General features: G+C 39.0%; 1 protein-coding gene across 1 annotated transcript in view; it reads left to right on the top strand.

Annotated features, from left to right (window-relative positions):
* CLYBL (citramalyl-CoA lyase) overlaps positions 1-24,532 on the top strand; it is a 290,759-nt gene that overhangs the window by 250,335 nt on the left and 15,892 nt on the right. The window contains exons 3-7 of the mRNA XM_032151200.1: positions 5,817-6,005; positions 9,942-10,043; positions 11,775-11,868; positions 13,206-13,373; positions 17,918-18,042. Of these exons, the coding sequence (XP_032007091.1) occupies positions 5,817-6,005; positions 9,942-10,043; positions 11,775-11,868; positions 13,206-13,373; positions 17,918-18,042 (678 nt within the window). The remainder of the gene's footprint in view (positions 1-5,816; positions 6,006-9,941; positions 10,044-11,774; positions 11,869-13,205; positions 13,374-17,917; positions 18,043-24,532) is intronic.

Here is a 24,532-nt window from a genome sequence, read left to right on the forward strand (position 1 = left end):
GAAATGCACAAATTTAAAGTATATGTTCTATGAATTCTGACAAATGTATAAGTTTGCATGACTCAAAGTCATTGTTCTAACATCTTTAAAAATATTTTTAATTGGTTGGAGACCTTCAAAACAAATTCTTTTAATAGATTTATTGTATTTTAGTGTTGGAGTTTTTTGGTAAGGTTTTCTCTTTTTCAATTATATCTCTGAAGGGCAGAAATACCAATTATATATTATAAGCTACCCATCTATACACATCCTCAGCCTTCTTAGTCTTTTGAATGAAAGCCGGTTTAGCATTTCACTATAAACCTGTGTTTTAATGTATGTTTTATGATTAACATATCAAAAACTTTGCTCTGCCCAAAATCTACATTTTCAGAGTAAACAGGGTGGCTGGCATGTAACGCTTTGTAAGATGAATCAGCACATACAATTTTCAGCCAGTTAACATAGTATGCTCAATATTGTTATAGGTTTTCTTTTTTTCAAAAACAGGCGAACCAAGTTTTCTTTTTCATGTGGAAAAAACAGGATAGAGAACTCAACACTCACCTTGCTTGATGAAACATACTACCAGGTTGTAAAAATCAGTGAGAATTCATTTGCCTTTTTTTTTCAATGCAGTCACTACAACAGTCTCTGATCATTATTACAGTAAATTTTTACACATTTATGAGAAAAATCCAATATAATTGACTAGTGATGATGGTCTGTGTCCTAAGCAATGCTGTTTTTAAATACAAATTGATAAAAAGTTACATGAAAAAGGCGATCCTTAAATAGAATAAATTCATTCCGTTTTTTATTTTAAACCAAACTTGATCTTGACATTTTCAATAAGATTTTCACAGAGATGCTCCTGGGGCCTTCTGCTCAAAATTTGGACCACTTCATGCCCGTGACATGACATCATTTTACACATTAGATAAAATGAAAATCAGATGAGATGGACAAATTCAGAAGGGATAGAATTTACTGACGTTTTTGAATCCGTGGCATGGCAATTGCCTTTTGCTGGATGAAAATATTCATTGTACTTTTCTTTCATCACAAATGTTGTGGATCTCCCTGGAGTCTAGAAAGTCTTTCCTATTTCTTAATTACCAAATCTTGGGTCGCACATAGCTTTCTCGTTGTTCCTGTTGCACCCAGGGCTGTCTCTGCCATTTCCTCTGAAAACAACTATACATTAACATTCAAGGTTTGAGTCAGGGGCTGGGAGGCGAAGGGAAAGGTGATAATTCAGATGTTATGAAACTGTGATAATGCTATTATTTAAGGCACTTATTTGGGTATGTTTAGACTTTGTAGTTTTATAAATAAGCCCAAGGGGCTCCTCTTGGTTGTCACAATCCCCCTTGAATCTCGTATCCTGTCTGTCTCATCCTATCCGACAGTAGAATTGATGCTGCTCTAATCCCTGGAAGTTTGGAACTAATGAACTGACTGCTGAGCTGCCGCCACGGAGCTTGGTCCCAAACTATACTGTACTTCACACTCGATTTATTCTCCAGATGGCGAGACTGTGCCGCCCTGCCGCGAGGGACCACCTCTTCCACTGGAGTGTAAAAGTGGACGGATGTTGTTTTCTTTGCAGATTTGATCATTCTGAGCTAGAAACTTGCGAGGATGATTAGTTATTAGCTTTAATGGATGCCAATTGAACCAACTGCACGCATATTTTCTCCTTTAATTTCAGAGTCTGCAGGTTTTGGTGATGGTTGATTTCTCTGCTTTCTTACGTCACCAGAGCGTGTCTCTTCCCCAGGTGATAGGAATCCAGTCTCTGAAATCATAGCACGCCTTGGTTCCTGGCCCAGACAGAGTCACATAATACGGTGGCTTATGGATAAGGACAAGTTTATTAGCCACTGGTCCATTGCACTGAGCATCATGGCACGAAATATCGATTGAATGCGGCAACTTTGGGAACACCATTTTTTAGAATGGGGGCCTGCAAAGATTGTAATCTGTGCCAACTTCCTCTATGACCTGGGCAGAGTCCACCTCTGGATCAAACATGATCCAGGACACACTATGGTAATTAGTCTCTTCGAAGGTCTAATGTAACTGTTGATAAAGTCCTTAATTCCATTATTCAGTCATTTCCAGCTTGTCAGATCTTGGGGGACAAGTTCATTCCACAGTGAGAATGGCTCACCAAGGCTGTCCTGTAGTGTTAACACGTTTAAAATGCAGTCCCTCTCGAACCTCATTTTAAACAAACTGTATTGCTCCCAGGATATAAAAGCCCCCATAAAAGCTCTTTTTGGGGTGGCCGCTTTTACCTTAATTTCCTTTTTCTCCTTTCTCCAGGAAGCACTTACCTCCTAATAGTCGTAGCAGATCACCCTGAGAGCCCTTCTGAGAGCCGGGGTCAGCCAGGCAGCCTCTTGCTAATCCACCTAAGATGGATATTGGAGGGATGGTCAGAGCCAACCAGGAGCCAAAGAAAGAGAGAAAGAAAAAGAAGGAAAGTGTGAAGCGTGAAGGACAAGGTGGTGGAGATGAGAGAGCTGAGAGCGCTGTTAGCGAGAAGTACAGTGTGTGCTGCAGAGAGAGTGGGAAAAAGTGAGAGAATAAAATGAACAGAATTTCTTTCCTTTCACAACTGGGTGGACTGTGACTCTCTCGAACTGAACACCCAGAACTAAACTTTATTGTTCTTAGAAACTGCCTTCCTCCCAACCCAACAGATGGCATGGGCGTGTTTGCTAGCACAGTCACATACTTCACCCTGAAAATACCAAAAAGAAAAAAAAAATTCAACATGCTCGTTGGTTGGGGTAAATTCACTGAAGTTGTTGAGTGTTTTGGGATATATACCAGAGGGATGCACACTTGGTTTATGTAAATTGTAATAAGCAACAGCCTGTTAATAAGGGTGTCGTATGGCAATATACCTCAAAAGCCATCCTCTCTTTTTGGAAATGTACAGAATGATGAAGTGGAAAGAACTTGGTTTTCATTCTGAGCCAAAATTTTTTAAATGCTGAGTGTTCACTGCTCATTATTATAATATGAAAAGTACTAATCAGATTATGCCTAAAATTGGAATTAGGTACTTCATTTGCAGCCAATTTCACAAGGGCCGAATTTTGCTAAGTAAACTGGAATGTGCTGAAACCATGGCAATCTGACTTTAGATAAAAATCACAAACAGGTTTAGAACATGAGCTTTGAACAAACAGTCCCTTCAAATCCAAGTGAAACCAAACAGCTTCGAGATCAGATTTTGTTTGACACCAACCAACATTAACAATTTAGGAAGTTGATGTTGCTGGGGATCCCACATCCTTGAGCACCCGTGCAGATTAGAGGATGGAGATGATGACTCAAATAATTTAAGCTTTAAAATGCAGTATGGCCTAAAAAATCAAGTGAGTTCCCTTCAATTTTCCATTCACACTGTCCCAGTAGACTCTTTGCAAGGCTGACTTAGCTATTAAAAGGGAATCTGGAAGTTACATTGACAAACTCCAGCAATCTCGTTTATCTCGTTTTTGTGTAGCTGCATAGGCTACACAGAGCAGAACATGCTTTAGGTTCTCCACAGCCATGGATCTAAATGTGCCTTCCAAAAAGCTGGAAGTATTTCAGTTTTTTGGTTTGTTTGTTTTCATTTTTGAGATGGAGTCTCTCTCTGTGTCCTATGCTGGAGTGCAGAGGTACAGTCTCGGCTCACTGCAACCTCTACCTCCTGGGTTCAAATGATTCTCCTGCCTCAGCCTCCCGAGTAGCTGGAACTACAGGTATGTGCCACTACACCCGGCTAATTTTTGTATTTTTAGTAGAGATGAGGTTTCACCATGTTGGCCAGGCCAGTCTTGAACTCTTAACCTCAGGTGATCCACCCCCTCAGCCTCCCAAAGTGCTGGGATTACAGGTATGAGGCACCGCGCCCAGCCCAGAGCTCAAGTATTTCTCCCAGCAGCTCTAGACAGCTTTAGAGGCAAGATACTGAGCCAACTTCTGCTCTTCACCTGTAAGATTTTCCTATTTAGGGCGGGGCACCGTGGCTCACACCTGTAATCCCAGCACTTTGGGAGGCCGAGGCGGGTGGATCACCTGAGATCAGGAGTTCAAGGTCAGCCTGGCCAACACAGTGAAACCCTGTCTCTACTAAAAATACAAAAATTAGCTGGGTGTGGTGGCGGGTGCCTGTAGTCCTAGCTACTCGGGAGGCTGAGGCAGGAGAATCACTTGAACTCAGGAGGCAGAGATTGCAGTGAGCCAAGATTGTGCCACTGCACTCCAGCCTGGGTGACAGAGTGAGACTCTGTCTCAAAAAAGAAGATTTTCGTATTTAATGGCTGTAATAAAGAATGCATGGTAGAGCAAGTGGGCGAGTTTTATATCTATGGAATGAAACAAAGGTATAATGTGGAACCAAGCCATTGTTGGCTGCATCATCTCTGACCTCAGCTAGTCTGAGCTCTCTCTTGCTTTTGTCTAAGTTTGGCCTAATTATTGGCAGATGAAGCTCTGTAAATCAGGACTTCACAGAGCAGTCCTAAACTGTCTTAGGTACTCTTTCCATCTGACCTGACAACTCTAAGCTACCGTTTCCTCACATTGTTTAACTCAGACCACATTTGGAAGCCTTCCTTGCTTCTCCCCGCTCATAGACCCACATCTGTCTGGTTTAAATCTACCGTCCTGGGTTGTCTTGTTGCTGGGACTTAGACTCAATATTTGGCTTAAATAATTCTTTTTTGTCTCTGCTTTGGTTTGCTATTTTCCTAGATCGGTATTGCTTTTCAAATGGTTATATATTGTTGAGACCTTTTTTTTAAACTACATTCATCAGCAGTGAGAAGCTTTAAAGTTTTATTAGTATCATAAAAACCCTTCCCAAATGAAACTACTTTTGATAAGTGTTCATTCTGACAATGAGAATTTGTTGAGGGCTGTTGGCAAGTTGGAAGAGTTTGCTTTTGAAACTGAAATTGGCAGGAAGTAATGACCCCAAGTGCTTTCTTTCTCTTGACTCCAGCCCTCACCCTTTCCATGCACTTCTTTCTCTCCCCCACCCCACCTTCATCACCCCCAAGCCAAAGCCAAGAAATAACATACTTGGTTTCATGTAGTTTTTCTGGGGACGATTCAAATACTGAAGCAGACTTTCAGCCTTTCAGCTTTTCTGAACTGTGGAGCAGAGCCTGTCAAGTCAAAGAAAAAAATGTATTTGTCAAGCACTTCGTGAAGGGATTCCTTGCCTTCCACCTGAAGAAGTGGGAGCTTTTTTTGTAGTACACATTGTCAGATTCCTGTGAGCATCTTCTTAATTGAATGTCAAGATTTAACTCAGTTGCAAAAAAATAGTAAAAAAAGCATGATGCATGTGGAAAAAGAAAAATCCTTATTTTTTCCCTAATGTGAAGAAGCTGACAGACGAGACGGCCACAATCTAGATGTTAACCAATTTCTTATGTTTATTAAATGAGAAAGTGCAGGTAAGGAACATAGACCCATGCTTAGCACTTAATGCTCAATCAGTGAAAAATTACCCATTAACTATTTTCCCCTTCCCATTGGGAAGTAATGCTAATGAGAAAGACGATACTTCCATGCAGAAGCACACCCGTGTGCACTGCAGTGCGTCTCGGCCATGTTATAGCTATCGCGAATGAAGCCTTATCAGCTGCTCACCTTTCAGACTGGATGACTTCTTTCAAATATTATTTATTTGGTGGACAGGAAATATGTAGATAGAGTAATGGTGCTCAGACTCTGAATCCACATAACAGTTTCATCAACCATTTGATGGTGCTCCCCTCAATGATAAAAATAAACAATAAACTTTTTATTGACACTTATAGAATGAAGCTCGACTGAGAATTGTAAAAACTCTTGAAGACTTTGATCTGGGTCCTACTGAAAAATGTGTGAGAGTCAACTCAGTGTCCAGTGGTCTGGTGGAAGAAGACCTAGAGACCCTTTTGCAATCCCGGGTCCTTCCTTCCAGCCTGATGCTACCAAAGGTGGAAAGTCCTGAAGAAATCCAGTGGGTGAGTAGCTAATGCTTTGCCTTAAGACTCAGGAGCAGCTAAGGAGGAGTAGCAAGAAGAAGGGATCTGGGTGCCACAGGTTTGTAAAATGCATGCACAGAGCAGAGAGGAAGGGAATTGAGAAAAAGCAGTAAGCACAAGGATCCGTTTCTGTCACACAAGGAAAACTCGCCTTTGCCCAAAGTGTTCTATGAAACAACTGCACTTTTGAAATGATGCTTCGCTTCCTAATTGGATGTGTGGTTTGGCCAGAACAGCCTCCTCAGTAGCCCTCCCAGAGTAATCCCTGGAAACTAGGTTGCCCGAGAATCTCATCCCTTCCTCCACCCTGCCCGGCCCTAAGCCAAGGCCTCCACCTGGAAGAGCAGTGACGTAAGTGGCCCTTACTGAGATTCATCTGAAATCATCCCAGGCAGGGAGGGCACATTTGCCGCATATGAAAAAATGAACCCAAAGAAGGGGAGGAAAAGGTCACTCCTTAGGGCGACTGGAGGAATGAACAGGAAGCTTTTAACTAGTGGTTTTAATTAGCACTGATATTATTTCCTGAACAGTTCTCTAGTGCATCCTTTTTAAATTGCTGACAGGTGTGTTTGTGTTTCATGACAGAATTTTCAGCCAATAAAAACCTGAAATGTAAAGTGGTTGGCATGTCAAATTACTTAAGAAAACTTTTGAAATGGGCCTAATTACACTATGATTGTTTTAATTGACAAAGGGTGGAGGGGCTAGATTTTATTTGAGGGTCGCTATTATTCTGCAGATCTCTACCGAATTAAATAACATTTCACTGTGTCATTCTGGGGCAGAAAATGTGTCATTCTGGGGCTTGTGAGGTGTGAAAACTGGAAGCGTTTGTGGTCGGGGCGAGTGGGCAGTGGTGGTTTCGTGGAAGCCACATCTAGTATTATCTCTGAGGCTGTGGCTGCCACCACAGCAATAGCCTGAATCGTTGTAACACCTACGAAACTGCTCACCTGCTGAATGCACCCGATGTGTCAGGTCTGCTTTGCCCAGTGCCACGGCCACTATGACATGTGGCTTCTCAGCGTTGAAACGTGGCCAGCACAAATTGAGATGTGCTGGAAGTGCAAAATACACACGCGATTTTGAAGACTTGGGACTCACTGAGGGGACAAAAAGAGAATGTAAACTATCTCAAAAAATTTTTATATTGATTACACATTGAAATAATATTTGGGATCTATTGGGCTAAATACAAGATACTATTAAAATTAAATTCACCTGTTTCAGTTTACCCTCAATGTAGCTATGAGAAAATTTAAAATTATATATGTAGCTGCTGCTATACAGTTTACTTTGGACAGCTCTGTGTTGGATCCTTCTTGAAGACCCGTATTCAAGGAGCAGTTATTTATTGACTAAGCTGGAGTTCTTCTCTCCAGGGTTACCCTCAGAAGCTGGGAGATACTAGTTAAGAGTATGTTAATATCCTGGAAGGTCCTGAGCCCATTCAGATATGTCTTAAGGTGATTGAAATGGACTCTGAAGTCACTGTTCCCTTTTGGTCTCATAGTTAATGCCTATTTATCACCGTTATTACCCTTAATTTAAGATGGGGGAGGGGGAGCCCAGCCAGCCTTCCACTATGGCTTCTGTTCACCGTTTTAAATCCTTGGAAGTGAGACACATACAGAAATTTAAGTAGGACTTCTAGTTAACAGAAGTCCTTTTGGCTGTTTATTTTTTCCTCTCCGTTTGTATTTATGCGAAGCATAAAACCCAGAGCCTGATGCACAACTGAAAGATGGGCTTACTTGTTTTCTTTTGTGTGAGAATCTCTTGCTCGCCTTTTGTCGCTAGTGTGGGTTCTTGTTTGACTGGCACGGCTTATTGGACTATAACAAGCGTAACCCTGCCTCCTTTGTCATGGGACAATTCTCCCACAAATCCCGAACAGTGCGCATTCTTCCAACACACTATTGGGTGTGCACTGGAATTGAAAGAATCGCTGAGCCCTGCTACTTCATCTCCTCCCCAATCTCTTTGTGATTTCTCCCCCTTCTTCTCCTCCCCCTACCCCAGTCCCCTCCACCTCGCTGAAATGAACACTTTACCAGGCCGGAAACATTTAATCGTCTCCTTTTGAAAAAATTAATTGAAACTTCTCCACTAGTTACCTTTTGTGTTAGTACTTAATGCAATTTTTTAAGAAAGAGGGGGAGGAGGAGGAGGAGGATGGGCTAGAATATTTAATTTTTAAATGCCCCATTGGCTTAAAAACAAAAGGCATTAGGGGTGTTCTCACTAAGAACAGGGAATATATTGTAAAGCATTGACTTGGTTTTAAAGTCCATGATTTTTGTAGTTATAACTGTCATCACAAAGAATGGGGCAAGTCACTTTACAAGTTTTCTTTTTTTAATGAGAAAAAATATCCCTACTACATTTTTAACACCAAAACCACCAATACTGTGCTACCACTTTCTAGCATAAATGAGAAATAAATTATGTTTTATTTTCATCTGCATCAAATACTATACATTTTATCCCCTTAAATTGTCGCCCCCTGCTCCTTCTTGCTATTTTGGTTGAGTTATTCCTTCCCTTGAAAACTTACTAAGGAGGTGATGATGATGCCCTTTGAAGGGGGGGCAGTGGGAGCAACTGGGAATAATTCTTCATTACTGAAAGCTGTGATTTATTTTAGCCTAATTGTAAAGTTACTGCAAATTGCTCAAAAGCTTTTTAAAGATCCCAGTGATTAGATTTTTTAGGGGGGTGGTGCACCAGCAAGGAGGGGGCAGCTAGAAGGGGAAATAACACCTCTAATCCCGCTTCTGGTAAATAGGCTGCCAGCTTTTCAAATGAGTTTCCTTTCTATTAGTCAGAATATTATGCTAAGCCTTAAGCATTAGTTTTTTTATGTTGCCATAGCAGCCTTATTCCTGCAGGGTGGTGACCTGTGATGATTACAGTACAAAGCTTATAGGGTCTTGAAACCCCCTTTGAAGATGAAAAGTCTTTGATGGTTTATATTTATGCAAATCTCTTAGATATGATTTACCCAACTGAGACTGAATGGAGAGATGATTAAAATTCCCTTTTCCTTTGATATCTATTAATGGCTGAATATTCCTTAAATTTAAAATGGATATATATGTTTTCATCTTTATTTACAAAAATATCTTTATCATACCTGTGTTTCTTCTCTATCTCCCCACATCTTATTAGATCTAGATAGACATAATAGATTTACAATTTAGAGTGTGTTTTTTCCCCCTTTTGAAGGGGGGGGGAGGAATCTGGGCAAGAGCTTTTGTATGTTTCCAGATGATAGATTTTGGAATTTGGGCTACCCCACTGGCAGCACAGAGCTAGCTGTGAACTGGTCTCATGGAAAAAATTGGCGAGCTTTGGTCTTCAAAGAATTAAACTTCCTTTTTAAGGTCTTCCTAGGTAAGCTAAAAAATTATGAAGAAAAACCTTCTGAACAAAGGGTAATGGTGCTATAATGAATAATATGGACTCCACGTAGAAGGCTGCTGAACAGTTACAATGATGTCAGTGCTGGGCACGAAACAAAAACAGAATGGCAGGTAGAGGAAGACTTCATTGTTTTAAGGGCCTACCATTTGCATTTAACGAAAGCGAGGGCAAGAGGTCTTAAGTAAATGCGTTTTCAGGGAAAGCGTTTATACTCTCTCCTTCCAGTTCTAACTCCTAGGCCTCAAGTTGCTCCTTTGGGAGAAAAAAAATTGTAATGCTTAGGATTTTACTGTTTAGTTTGGTGGGAACTTCATTACCTTTTTCTTTGGACTTTCTTCTTATTTTTTAAAAAAATTCTTTTGTGTGGACGAAAGAGGCTTGGATATTACTTCCTCAGGTCAAAGACTTAAATACTACTTCTGTGTCTACATTTCCGTGATTGTATATTTTTTCCCCACTAATCACCTATGACACTTCTGATTTTAGTTTGCAGACAAATTTTCATTCCACTTAAAAAGCCGAAAACTTGAACAACCAATGAATTTAATCCCTTTTGTGGAAACTGCAATGGGTTTGCTCAATTTTAAGGTAAGGAAGCCATAATATGGTTAATAAGTTAGCATTTTATTTATCACCTAAAGAGAACTTTTGCTTTCAATTTTAACATCTTCTTAAAATGTGTTTCTAGAAGGATTTATAAGCAAAGGAAACGTTGAGCACCATTTGTTATCTGTAATAGTCCAAAAACCAGGTTACCAGCATCTTAGAAAACAGTGAAATCAGTTAAGTAGAAGGAAAAGCTTCCCAGTCCAAAATATTTAAATGAAGCATTTATATATTCCTAGTAACAATTTTAATTAATCACTGTGTAATTACATGCTTTGAATTATTGCATTTATGGACTAAATGTACATGAAAATTTATTTTGTCACCCTTATGAGTTAACTTTGAAATGCTCTTTTCTATCAATTGTCTTTTCATTGGGAAATGTTCTGCCCTCTCTGTAGCAACATTATCAGTAATGTCTAGCAGAGAAGATTATTGTTTGTAAGTTCATGCACACAAATAATTTGCAGTACATTTTTTCAGTTTGCCACATTAGAACATCGAATATCTTCTAATATACATGCGGGAATATTAGCTGAGCCAAGTGTTTTCAGCCGTTGTGTGGTTTCACCAAACTACCTACCTTAACAAATTCAGAGCTAGCTGGTTTTTTCTCATTTATCAGGGGGCGTTTATATTATTTTCCAAAATATGCCTCTCATTCCACCTGACCTGCAAACATCAATCTAGCACCCCCTTTCAGAGTTCCTAGATTCCCTTCCCCCACCCCAGCCCCCCCAGAGGGCAGGAGAAAAGAAATCACTAAAAACAACAGAAAAAACATAGTCAAACTGTACTGGAGAGAGAATGTGTGAGCGGCAACTTTGAGGCCTTGGGATGTGTGGAAGGGGTCGAGTGCAAATGTTTGGGGAGCTGCTTCAAGCCTTGTCCTGTGAGCAGCTTGTTTACACAACTAACCATAAATTCTTCCAGCCAGCCCCAGCATCCTGAGATTATAATCAAAAGCATATCCCTTAGATACAACCAGATTCATCCAGTGATTTACTTTTAAGCACTGCTTCGCCATTTTATTCCATAATGTACTTAAAAGCACTTACAATGTGTGAAATTAATCAACAGTGTCCCCACCGGTTCCTCGTTTCTTTCCCTCCCACATATATTAGCAGCTTATATCTCCACCTTTCAAGATTCACGGTTATGTCTACAACGAATGGTATTTGCCTTGACTTTCATATATAAATGTCGAAGTTGCTTTATGAACACATCTTGGATGACTTGAATTTTTGTTTTCCCCTCTGGAGTTGCAGGTTTTTGTACTATCTTTAATCCTGAGACCATGTGCTTGATCCTAATGCAAATAATTCAATTAGTTTGATTTTAAAATTCCTTCCTTCTCCCCTGTGGTTTTACGAGAGTCTCTTAAAGCAAAAACAAATTCTGGAAAGATATAAATAACTTATAGCACAAGCAAAATGAGTTAACTCAAAGTTTCTCCGAAAATGAGATGAACTACAATTTGAACATTATAACTATATTCATATAATCCATTAAACAGAGCAAATATATACAATATACTTATCTTGGATGATATTAAATACCTTTTGAAAGGGGTAAATTTGGGCTGCGTTTTTAGGACTGCTTTCAGCCAAACTGTGTTAAGAGTCAGGTCGTCTTGTTACTGAAATGCACCGTGCCTCTTCCCTCTGACGCACGCGTTTCCGTGAGACTTGGTTCTGTTCTGCTCTTTTACAGGCAGTGTGTGAAGAAACCCTAAAGGTCGGGCCTCAAGTAGGTCTCTTTCTAGATGCAGTCGTTTTTGGAGGAGAAGACTTTCGAGCCAGCATAGGTGTCAAAGACCTCTCTCTCTCTCTTTTTCTGTGTGTGTGTGTGTGTGTGTGTATGTGTGTGTATATATTTTTTCTTTGCCCCTCAAGAATGGACATTTACATAACAATGTATATTTGCCAACCGTGACAATGGTTTTTCATGACAATGGAATGGACACTACTTCCTGATAATTTAGGGCTCCTCATAGCTGCCCAGCTTCTAGAACATTGCATTATTACTTCTGTTCATTTACAAAAAACACGAGCAATAGAAAGCCTGTTGCAGCCCCAGGCATGCTCAGGAATATATGGCATCTCCTTTGCTCCTAAGAAATATATTACGTGAACAGCCTCACCGTTGCTTCAGTATTTTGTTTTCACATCAGTCTGTGGGCTGTCTAGATTTCTAACGCAAATTTAAGGTGATTTCACATTTGCCTTAATGAATTGTTTTCTACAGAATATGCGGTATGTGAATATTATTTTAAATGGATCTTAAATTTCTCTTACAATATGTGTCCGAACTCTTAGTATTAAATGTGCTGATTTTCACTGATTCTCACCATCCCTTGTGAGCTGCACTTGAGGGGTCTGCGTGTTTGACTGGAGACCGTGAAGCATTTAGAAAAGAGGCCGAGGCCACAGAATCCAGCCCCGGTGACCTGAAGACAGGCACTTTCCCTAGGCAGGGAGTTGGCATGCTCTAAATATAAACAGGGACACTTCCCTCCCCTCAGGGTGAAAAAACTGAATTTATTTGAATACGAGTCTTTCCAGGAGATTTGTGTATCCAGCGGTTCAGCGGGCTACAGAAGGCATATCGACGCTTTCCAGCCCTCGCAAAACAAGTGCCCTCCCATCTCCCCAAGTTCTCCATCCAGACAGACCCTGAAGCTGAAGCATTTGGCTCAGAACTTCAGTTTGGACAGGGCAATCACAGCACACACAGTTCTGTGCTTGCTGTGAAACACGAACCATTGCCCTGCATAGCTGCTGGGCCACCTTTTGTGGTGCTGTCTTTGGACTGGCACTTTTCAAACCATGATACGAAGGAAAAAAAATGTATCAGGAGTCCCTTGCGACCCTGACCCAGCCTCCCAGAATGGAGAAGGGGCCTTCTCTTAATGCAGGTAGAAGTAATTCTATTGAAAGATGTCTTGTCAGTTAAACAGGCACATACGAGGTTTAACTTGGCCTCCTCATATCCCTGTCTTCATTTATATTTGAAGAATTATTTTGCGGAGGAGCAATTCCCAGGGAGGTATAGATATCTGTACAAACTGAGGTTTTATAATAAGCGTCTAGGTGTGGTTTCCAAAGTTAAAGCCTCCTTCTTCTGTTAACATCCCATTTTCAGGTGCAACAAGCAGTAAAGAAACCCTGGATATTCTCTACGCCCGGCAAAAGATTGTTGTCATAGCGAAAGCCTTTGGTCTCCAAGCCATAGATCTGGTGTACATTGACTTTCAAGATGGAGCTGGGCTTCTTAGACAGTCACGAGAAGGAGCCGCCATGGGCTTCACTGGTATGATTCCTGTCTTAGAAAGCAGTGTCTAAATTAGCAAGCATTCCAGAAAAATAGAAATTTGACCCCAGAACACTTCTAATCTCATCAGATATCTCCCATACTTACTCCACTATTTGAAATATGAGCAAGCCACACAGGGGAAGAACTTGCCGGACACATTGTCATGGTTTTCCTTGGCCCTGCAAGTCAACAAATCACTCATTTTACTTCCTCTTTATCTTAGTTGCTTTTTTTTTTTTTTTCTCCATCCTCTTAATCATGTTGTTGTAGTCTTGGCTGACCTGTAGGGAGGGATGAGGCTGTTAAAAAAGTGTTTTTGAGTGGAGCGCCGTAAGAATTTTGGTTGATGGATAGAAGAAAAATCTCCTAGAATATCCAAAATTTAATTCATTTCTGAAAAAAAGTGTTGGTGATATTGTCTTTGGTTTTTGTTTTGTTTTGCTTTTTACTCATAACTAGTTTTTTTGCTCTTCTGCCACTCCAAACCCCTCCTCTCTCTCCCACCTCCCAGTAAGTTTCCATGTACCTGGCGACACCTACGGGCATAGGCTGGCACGAGGATCTGTGGGTCCCTTGCAGTCCAGTCTGGGCCACAGGCGGGTATCTGTTGATTGGTGTGCCTGGTCACTCAGGTCCCCATGAGCCAGGGGAGCAACAGAAAATTGTGTTTTTACAACAGAGATCTATTTTTCGAAAAACCACAATAGGAGTCTACACACAAACATACACATGGAGTTGCACACACACAAACTGACGACCATGGGAAGAACACAGTGCGCTCCTTCACTCTTACCTGTTCTTCTGTTGAAAGTTCTAAGAATATTAATATCAGAAAGGCACCCAAATAATAAGGAAAAGAGATGAGCATCCTGATATTCCTGTTATAACTGTTTTTGAAATATATCTAGGTACCGGTTACCGAAAGAAACGTTTCATAAAGCAGGCTTAAACGTAAAAAATACCTTAATGGATGATGATTTAGTCCAAAATAAAATTGAATGACCTAAGAAGCTATTCTAGTGTTATATTCGAATTAAATAAAGCTCTGAGTTTGTTCTTGTGTTTTTTACACAAAGAGCTAAAATAAATAAATATGATCCCCCCAATTTTTTAAATAAGTGTGATCCTGTATAGGGAAATATTCTTCAATTATCTGAACTATTAATAAACGAATTCTCCCTGCGTTGCATAGTGACTGAGGAAGAAAGGAGTCCTCTGCCACATCCATGCGATTGTGCTTGTTCCTGCCTCTTTCCAACGACTGGTTAGGATGTGACCCAAATGGAAAAGTTGGAGAAAAACTCCATGAAATTTATCTAATAGACCCTGATGTTATTGGCCTGCAATGTATGGCACTGGCTGCCAGGCAGCCAGATGTTGCTCTGAAATGGGAACTAATTCGATAAAAAAGAGAAAGCACTGCACTGACACTGGCCCCTCCACCATCACCCGGCAGAATCTGAGTTTCCTCTGCCTCCTCTGGGGTAAATGTTTGCCCCAGAACTTCTCCGGGAGCTGGAGAGTGTCTCCAAGATACAGGACTGAATTAACTTGGCCCCTAATTCAATCGCAGAAGACAGGCTATTTCAAATCAGGTTTAAATTTCTAGACTGTGCCCAACTCAGCACGAGGAGCTTATGGACCTGGCACTATTGTCTCTCCACGACGGGGAGTATTAAATCGCTAAAAAAAAAAGGGGGGAAGCGAGGATAATGGGAAGGCACAGAGGGCACAGTGCCCATTATATATTCAAGGGAACGAGGCCATAACTAGGGAACCACACTTCATAGGCAGTTTGCAATTTTTAGAGAGAAAGTCTTTGTTGCCCCAGTTATATTTCTGCATACCAATAAGAGGTAATCAATCTGATAATAAAATAGATTATTTGTAGTCGTTTTTAAAAATAAATGTTTTTTAATGAGTATTTTAGACCACTCAGGATCTGTTTGTCCTAGTTGTTTGGCATTTGATTGCCATACCTTGGGCCTTGCACAAGGAGAAGAAAAAGAAGGAAAGAAAAAACAGGAAAGGAAAAGTGGGGAGGAGAGAGGGAGGGATGGAGGAAGGAAGACATGCCTTATCTGAAGCAGGTGGTTGGAAGGTTTAAAATCCAATGAAACTATTGTGTTTGTTATCCATAACGCTGGTAAGGAAGACTAAGTCTGTGCTATAAGGATTTCCTTTACTTTTAAAAATGATACATATTTTTAATGAGTTGTAGTTTTTAAAAGTTAGCTGTAGTTTCTTTTCTGCAGTCGTTTCCCAGAGTCACAGTCCATGTTGATTGATTTTAAATCAATGCATTGGCTGTATAAAAGGCCATTAACTTTAGGAATTTTTTTATAAAAAAGAAACCAAAACTAAATCTTGGAATAAAGCTCTAACAGCTAAATTAGTCATTACAGTTACTCCAGTGCTACATGCTGAGAAGAAAGATTATAAATATGAAGCACTATAGGTTTTCTTCTTTTTTGCAGTCTATCGTAGAAGACAAAAATGACACCATCATACAGTTACCTAAAAGACTTGACAGGTATTGATTTAAAGCATGATATATCAAGCGGTACTGTAAAAAGGATTTCATGGTCATAAATTTTAATGTCTTCCAATTTTGCACCCTCTCAGTAACTTGTCAATAACAACTCTTCTGTATAAAATATTTGCCTGGTTCCCACATGGCATTAAAGTCTGCTATACAGTTGTTGGAATATATAAGATGTGACAAAAGAGAACTTCACATATGAATGCTCACACATTTCTAAAACCTAACATGTATCTTAAAATTAGCCTCATTGCCAAAATATAGGTACTGGAGGATGGAGAGCTAGCAGTGATTTCACAATATTTTAAGTAGTTTATGTTTTGCTCCTCAAATTATAATGCATGTACCAAGAAGTTCCCATGAAATCTGGCTTTTTATGCATTGGTGTAAATTATGTGCATAAATTATGAAATTCAGGGCTAACAATTAGTAGGAAATGACTACCAGAACTGACATCCTTTATTAACAATATCCTGACAACTATTAGATTAATATAATCTCAATACCTACTACTGAAAAAAGCCCTCCTGTCATCCCTCATGTTATTCGTTCCCAGAAATTATTCCTCAGGTAATTTAAAGAATCTTTCTTTATTTATATAAGTGTTTAACATTTTATTAGTATGCTGACAGAAAAGAATGAAACAGCAATGTGAGGATGTTTTAATTATGCCATTGGAAAGAAACAATATTATTATATTTATCCACTTAAACTCTTTTACATGAAACACTAAAAATATGTTTTACAAGCATCATTCCTTTTTTTCATTCTAATAGAATAATGACAAGTAATAGGAATTGACAGCAAGGATATAAAACATCAAGGATATAATTTGTACTGTCTAAATGTTAAAATAGCTATTTCAAAAGCAAAGCAAATTGATATACCAACAAATATATTTAGCAGAGTAAATGATCATTAAGTGTGCATTCATTTTTAAAGAGTCAATTATGTTCATAACTTTATCACGTAACAATATAATCTCATCATTATTATAACATTAAATTATGTTGCATTTTATTAATGATCTGATTGGATTCCACACTTCCCTGATTGTTAAATTGCTTTTTTAACGACTGCATTATTTCACAAAATCCTGTGGCTCTTATCTTTATATGATGTTTTCATTTAAAATCTTTCAACTATAAAAATAATCATCAATCTTTTTGGAAGGTATTTCTACAGAGATAAGATTTCTTCTGGGATATGTAGGGTACTATAAAGAGGGAAATACCCAGTCTTGATTCTATAAGCCAAAAGGGAAAATCTGGGTATATTTTTGGACAGAGAAACTTTAAGTATCTATTTTTTAATTTTTAAATGGAGTGATCTAGAGGCTGCAGTGTTCAAATCTGCCTTCTATTTTACCATACTGAATAAAATATTTTCATTCAAATCCAATTTTCTATTGGGGGTTAGAAATGACACATAAACTATGTTCATCTAAAAATATATATATACTATTGTAAAACTGTATTTGATAGTAACATAGTTGTAATGACTGCATCTGTAAGCTTTATGAAAACCAGCAGACCATTTCTAAGAGAAATCATGGAAAGAGGTATAATTCTACAAAGAAAGCAAAAGACACCTTATAAAATTTGAGAGAATTCTCATTTAATTTTTTTCTACTTCAACTCAAAATAATCCCTCTAATTTGCAGACATTATCCTTTAAAGTCCCAGCCAAAGCAGTTATTCAACAAGCTGCCTAGTCTGCCCACCTGTAACTAAAAATAAGAGATTATCTGCCCTAAGGTGGCATTTCTATAGGGTCGGAAACACAATTACTTCCATTGTTGTAGTTGTGCTTCTGTGGTATTCTGGAAAAGCCTGTCTGATTGCGGGTTTTGTTTTGTTTTGTTTTCTCAATAAAAAGTTTTAAATTAGTTATTTAACATACAGTCTATGAGGCCTTCAGGAACCTCATGCGATAGAAACATTTTGTTTGAACATCTGTTGGTTGTTTCGTGGTTCCGATGTTATTAATCTTCTCGTAGGTAAGCAGGTGATTCACCCTAACCAAATTGCCGTGGTCCAGGAGCAGTTTTCTCCTTCCCCTGAAAAAATTAAGTGGGCTGAAGAACTGATTGCTGCCTTTAAAGAACATCAACAATTAGGAAAGGTAAATGTTTTGTGAATGCCTTGGGTGAAAGTAGTATTGAAAATATTGTCAGGAAGAATGAAGCAAATATGTTGTGTGAATGGTTTAAGAAAACTCATTGTATCTGGGGAGGGGGGAAAGGGAGGGAACAACATTCACCAGTGAGAAAATTGCTTGAGGTAGATTTGCCCTGCCCGTGTTCCTAAATACTTCACTAACTGGCTCTCTAGTCTCTCATTTTATTCTTTTCATAAAATATATTGGCAGCCTTAGAGAAAATAGAAGTCTGTTTAGTTTTTCTCTACAGACTTCTATGCAGCATTCATATGAAAATAATCCTAGATCAAAGTGAGAACAAGTTGTAATGAAATAAACACAGTTTGACTAAATGGTTCTTGTGGAGGAAAGAAATAAACTTCAAGTTATTTTAATTTGGGGGGAAAAAAGTACAGAAATCTCCTCCGGTTTAGTCATTTAAGAGTGGGAGGTTGTATATGTGTTTGTACCAATTTCTGGACCTGAGATTTGGATGGAATGGAAAGCAAATTAACACTGGAGTACGGTTGTTCCTAATTTAGTGCATCATTGAGCCTCGCGTTTCCTGCTCTGTGGGTTTCTGCTATGTAAATATTGCAGTGGTAATGCACAATCTGTCTCCACTTTGTGCCAGTAACACTTAAATTAGGTGTCGCCTGAAGGAAGATTTTATGCTAGTTGCAGCATTGTCAGTTAATTATCTTAAAGGTTATTTGCAATAATACCGTTTGCCTCTTTTTAAGAGGATAGGAGGGAAAGTTATATTTATAAATCTATCCTAGAGGTAATCTCTAAACTCAGCCTGTGACTTCCGGAAGGAGTAAAGTTTTGATACCTATAATGCAAAATTACTTAGGAGAAAGAATATTGAAAATTTTTTACAGTTCTGAATATTAAACATTCCCCCCTGCAAAAAAAAAGGAAACCTGGTTTTTAGTGGTGAACCTGAACCTGTGACATCCATGTGAGACATGTCCCTTGCACCTTTCACTGGCGGCAAGGACACTTGAAAATCCCAGGACTTGCCAAAGTGGGCAACAATATTAAATGGGTCATTCCCTAAGGATGTCCACGTTCAACCCATGCACACATGGGCACACTCACACACCAGCAGGCTCATCTTTGTACAAACTCACACTTAATATCCAAAGGCAGAATATATTATGTTGGAAATACCCAATTTGGACTTATACCAATTTCATGATAAATAGCATCCTTCCATTTTCCATCAACAGTGGCCATCAGAAAAGTAATGCATTTCATAGAAACAATATTTTAAGTTGACCTTGTGTTTAATGTCCATTTTTGTGTCTTAACCCCAAATCAAGATTCCCATGAACAAATCTATTCACCTAGAACGAAGAGCCATGGACTCTCATTCACACGCCCATCCACCCCCTTTCCTCGCATACCTGCCCACACACACCCACACTGAATGCTCTATACCTCTGCTACAAGCCTTGTGCCAGCTGAGGACAGGCATGTCATAAACACCTCCTGGTGAAATAAGAAACTGAGGCAGCATGTGGACCATTGAAACGAGAGAGCAGAGTTCCAGTCTGGACCAGCACTGTGTCTATGACCCATCCCAGCTGGGTTTCACATTGGGTAGCGTCAAAGGAGGGCAGTTGGCATTGTAAGCAGATAGGGGTGTGGGAGAGTTTTCCCTGAATTTCAGTAGCCAACAAACAGAAGTCAAACCAGAAACACTTGCTTTGCTCAGCATTTAAGTTTTTGAATGAGGAAAATGGCCCTTTTCCATTGTATCTTGAAAAGCGTTGTTCCCTGGGAAAATGCTCCCAAAGTTGCCACACCTTTTGATGATAGCAACTTCGATGTTCAATTCTGGACTTTTTTTTTTTTTTTTTTAAATTAGAAATGCCCTCTTGTTGGGGCATAAGCTCTCACAACAGTGTGGCAGGACGGCTTTTCTTAACACAGAACCACAGAAATTAGAGCAGAGGGGAGACTAACTATTAGGTAATTTCTTCCCTGCCCCATTTGTGGAGGTTTGTTTCCTACAGCAAATTCTCCTGGTGTTTTGTCCAGCAAGGTTGAAATGATTCAAGTAATGGGGCTTCCAGTAGGGACATATGGTTATTTTATCCAGTTAGCGTGTTTCTTTCACTTTGCCTATAAACTGGCCGGCCACAGAAATTGGATCTGCAGGTAGGTGACTCCGGATCTTGAGGGGATCTTGGGGTTTAAATAATGTGGGTTCTGTTTGTAAAGATTTTGTGTAAATAGGTTGCACAATTGTATAAAGTATTGCTTCCAACAAACATCTAGTCTGTTTTGTGTCAAATGTGAATCACTGATGAACACATGAACCCTCAGATATTTTGTCCGAAGCACAGATGACTCTCTCAAAGAAAGGAAACTGATGGTTTGTGTCCTAGTGTGACAGTCACAAATTTCCAAAAGACCTTTTTCCTCCCTCTGATGAAAATTTCATTCAAGTAATGCTTTTAAGTAGAAATGACCCAAGAAGGAAAAATTATGTATCTTTGCTTTTCTCCACTTCTTCCTGCTGTCATCTTAAATTCTATCCTGCCCAAACAGAAAGGTGTAGCTGAAGTTCACAGTTAGCACTGAGCCATTTGTGTTTTCTATAGTAATAATCATTACTATTATTCAAACATAAAAGCTCTACCTTTTCTTCCTGTCCTCTCCAAATGGCAAAATTCATGGGACTACTTAGACCATGAGCAGATAAATTATTGGGGTTCAGACTTTGGTATCACAGAATTTTGGGGGTGTTTATTTTAATTAAAAGTTCTAAGGAAATAAAGTTTGGTGTCCTTGGTATAATATTGGTTGACAGTCACTTTACATTAAAACAAATAACAATCAGCCCATATCATCTGTCCCTGTTTGGCAGGCAGTGATTCTTGTGGCTGCTTTGTTTCAGGAAACTGAAAGGTATTTTCAGGCTAAAAAATTGTGCTTGGCACAGTAGTCCAGTAATCAGAGTTAGGGCTAGAGACTGACAGTGGGGACTCTAGGTTATCTTATCTTATTAAAATCTGTTGGAAAAAGTTTAAACATTCCAAATAATCTCTGCTCCTGTGTTAATTCCCAGAAACCAAAATGTTTTTAATTTAGCCGACATCAGCTGTAAGGTCTCCATCCACAATATTAATCAAACTGACTTTCTTCCATTCTTCCAGAAAAATGTATTTTGAGATACAACCTGTATACCATTAATTATTTTAGTTTCAAATTATTTGGTAAAACGCTTTAGCCAGGATAAATCATTTCCACGTGATTTGCTTTAAATTTATAAAGGATTTTCTTAAAAGTTAATTCCATTTTTATGTCTTTTTTTGTAATAATGGTGATTCCATTAATGTTTGAAAATTCTTCATTCAAAACTGAATATGCTTATTAAAGTAATAGGATTTCAATAGTTCTTTTTTATCATTAAAGAATTTTATATAGTATAAAAATTGGAACTTGAAAACATCTCAAGCAAATAATAATCTAATATTAATTGATATCAGTAGAAATAATTTGATATAAACAAATACATATAGCATACATGTTTATACAACATATAAACGTTCAAGTATGTATGATAATGTGTATTTCCTCAAATCTATATTATGAACTTAGTGCTAAAGTTTTTATCTTTCCATGTTCATCACTCTTAGGCAAAAATGACAGCTACAGGGCACAGTCAGTTGCTTTTTTAAAACAGTCACTAATTACAGGAAATCTTAATATAGGAATTTACTATTTCTTTCCAAATGGAGACTCTAACAGAAAAATGTGAAGGAATAGCACAATGTATTATGTGTGTCAAATTTTTAAAGATACTTTGCTAGAATATTCATATTTTGCAGTATCTGGCCACAAATAATGGCTTTGCTTCATTTTCAGTTTTCCAGACATTCTCTTTGATTCATATCATGGCTGTACGTGCTTTGTTTGGTTTTGGAAGGATTTTGTTTAGCTTTTTCCATATTTCCCCTTCGTTATAGCTTCACAAGTTGGCTAAGGACTGAGGAAGGGGAAGTGTTCATCTTTAAATTCTAGGTTCAATTAACAGTTACAAATGTCAGAAACAAGATCACTACCTGGCCTAACAACTGTAAGCATCACACAACCAACATTCTCATTTCACTCAGGAGAGAAAAACAGTGCAAGCTGATGAGTTCACATTAGTAAGTACATCTTCTGCTGGAATATAAACTGGAAACTTATCTCTTAAGAAAGAAAACAGAAAGTAAGAGTTTTTTTTCTTATGTAAGTCTCTTCATCTAGAAACTTTACAAACAGTAATACATCCCTCCTCCCAAAATATTGAAAGCACATCATTTTCATAGGTGTCTGACTGCCGCTCACACACCTTTCATTTCTGTTTCCGAATGCAGGGTTTTACAAAAGAAATATTGCTTGGTCCAGATGGCCTTCTAGAAGCCTCCCTGAGAGAACTCAGGAGAAGTTTCTCTAGCCAAAAATATTGTTTCCGCTTATTCAAGTGCCAGAAATCCCACTGCCACTCTTTCACGCAGATCAAATAAACCATCTAAAGATGTGGTTGTTGGCTTTGTCAACTGAAAGGGTTGATTCCACTATTAGACGACAGTGTATCCTCTCACACCCATCCAGCCCACCACCCACAGCCTTCCCTCTGGATTTATGAGCAGGAATACGAAAATCAGAGCTGAGAGGTTTGTAGTGAAAATGAAAGATAAAGGGACATAACTCTGTTTTAGAGATTCTTAGTAATTGTACTTTTCCCTTTATTTCCCTGTTCATTTAACATTTTCAGAAAGATCAGCCATAATTTTGACTTTTAAAAGTCCAGTTCTTAGAAAATCTGAGTCTGCCAATGATGACTTTAAGATTGGATGGATTAACACAAAATTGTGAAATTTTAAACATTTAAAGCAAAGTAATGAATTGCTACAAAGTATTGAAATCATATCATATCCTATTTCACTTTTTCTTTTTTAGTGGCAAATGGCTGGTTTGGTATTAGAAGATAAGAGTGTTTTTAATAGGCTGGGTGCAGTGGTTCACGCCTGTAATCCCAGCACTTTGAGAGGCCGAGGTGGGCAGATCACAAGGTCAGGAGTTTGAGACCAGCCTTGCCAACATAGTGAAACCCCGTCTCTACCAAAAATACAAAAAATCAGCTGGGTGTGGTAGCGGGTGCCTGTAATCCCAGCTACTTGAGAGGCTGAGGCAGGAGAATCACTTGAACCTCAGAGGCGAAGGTTGCAGTGAGCCAAGATTGCACCACTGCAGTCCAGCCTGGGTGACAGAACAAGACTCCATCTCAAAAAAAAAAAAAAAAAAAGAGTGTTTTTAATGTAGATTAAATCGGACAATGTTTTAAATTGTTTGCTTTGTCCTTAATTTATAACATATACTTAAGGATATTTTAATCAAAATATTCTTTATCCAGGTTTATATTTTTCAGGGTTTTATTTGCCCAGTTTTGATTTTAAATATGTCATTATTTTAGCTGGATGAAATCTCAGAAATCTTTTAGTCAGATGCCTTCAGTTTATGACCTAATGCACGGAAACCCAGCAAGGCTTCAGAAGCTGCCCAGTGTCACTCACGGCCAAGGTGGAGAGAGGGCTGTGAGCAGAATTCAAGGCTTAGTTTGTAAGTAAAGATATGGAATATCATAAATGTAGCTTCAGTTGAATTACAGTGAATACCCACACTCATGACCAAAACGAGATAGAGCCTTAAACGCACTCAGTCACAATCAAAGTCTGGATTTGGGTAGTTGCAATGTATGTCTTTTCTTTAGGATAAGCAGAAACCAATGAGGAAAGAGAGAAACAAGGGTCTCCACCTGCTGTTCCCCACACGCCTCCCTGTTCAGTGCTGCCCTGCCCTCGTCCCCCAGCCCTGCGCCAGGAAGGCTTCTAGGCTCTGTTCACTGCAAACCCCACTTCACGTCATTAGTTATCAGTCATTCAGTCTCCCAACATAGATTGGAAACTCCCAGAGCAAGCCTGGGGAGCCTTTGGCAGAGAGGCCATATCTACTCCAAAGCCCAAAGTCATCTCAAGGACATCAAAGGACAGGTCCCCAGAGTCACACTCTCAGTTACACCTGTGACCACACACACCCCATGGCGTTCAGTGCCTATGACAGCAAGATACAAGTGATGGCCAGGAGAGGATCATTTTGTTCCTTGGACACCTTTCCCTCTCTTTCCTCTTCCTGTATTTCTCCCAGGAAGGATGGATGGGTCTGTGTGTGTATCTTTCTGTTCCACCCTCGTTTTCCTTGCCCTGAATTCTCCATTTCCTTTTTCTTTACACCTTTTTCTTTCTCACTACATCATCTCCACACCCCATGCCATCCTTTGCCTTCTCTCATGTAGCTAATTACAATAGAGACTTTCAGAGCATTCTTTTATTTATTTTTTGGTTGTATTCATTAAAGAATTTTGTAATTCTTTTTTTTTTTTTTTTTTTTTTTTTGAGACAGTGTCTCGCTATGT

This window comes from Hylobates moloch, unplaced genomic scaffold (assembly GCF_009828535.3).
Source record: "Hylobates moloch isolate HMO894 unplaced genomic scaffold, HMol_V3 SCAFFOLD_4, whole genome shotgun sequence".
Taxonomy (NCBI): Eukaryota; Metazoa; Chordata; class Mammalia; order Primates; family Hylobatidae; genus Hylobates; species Hylobates moloch.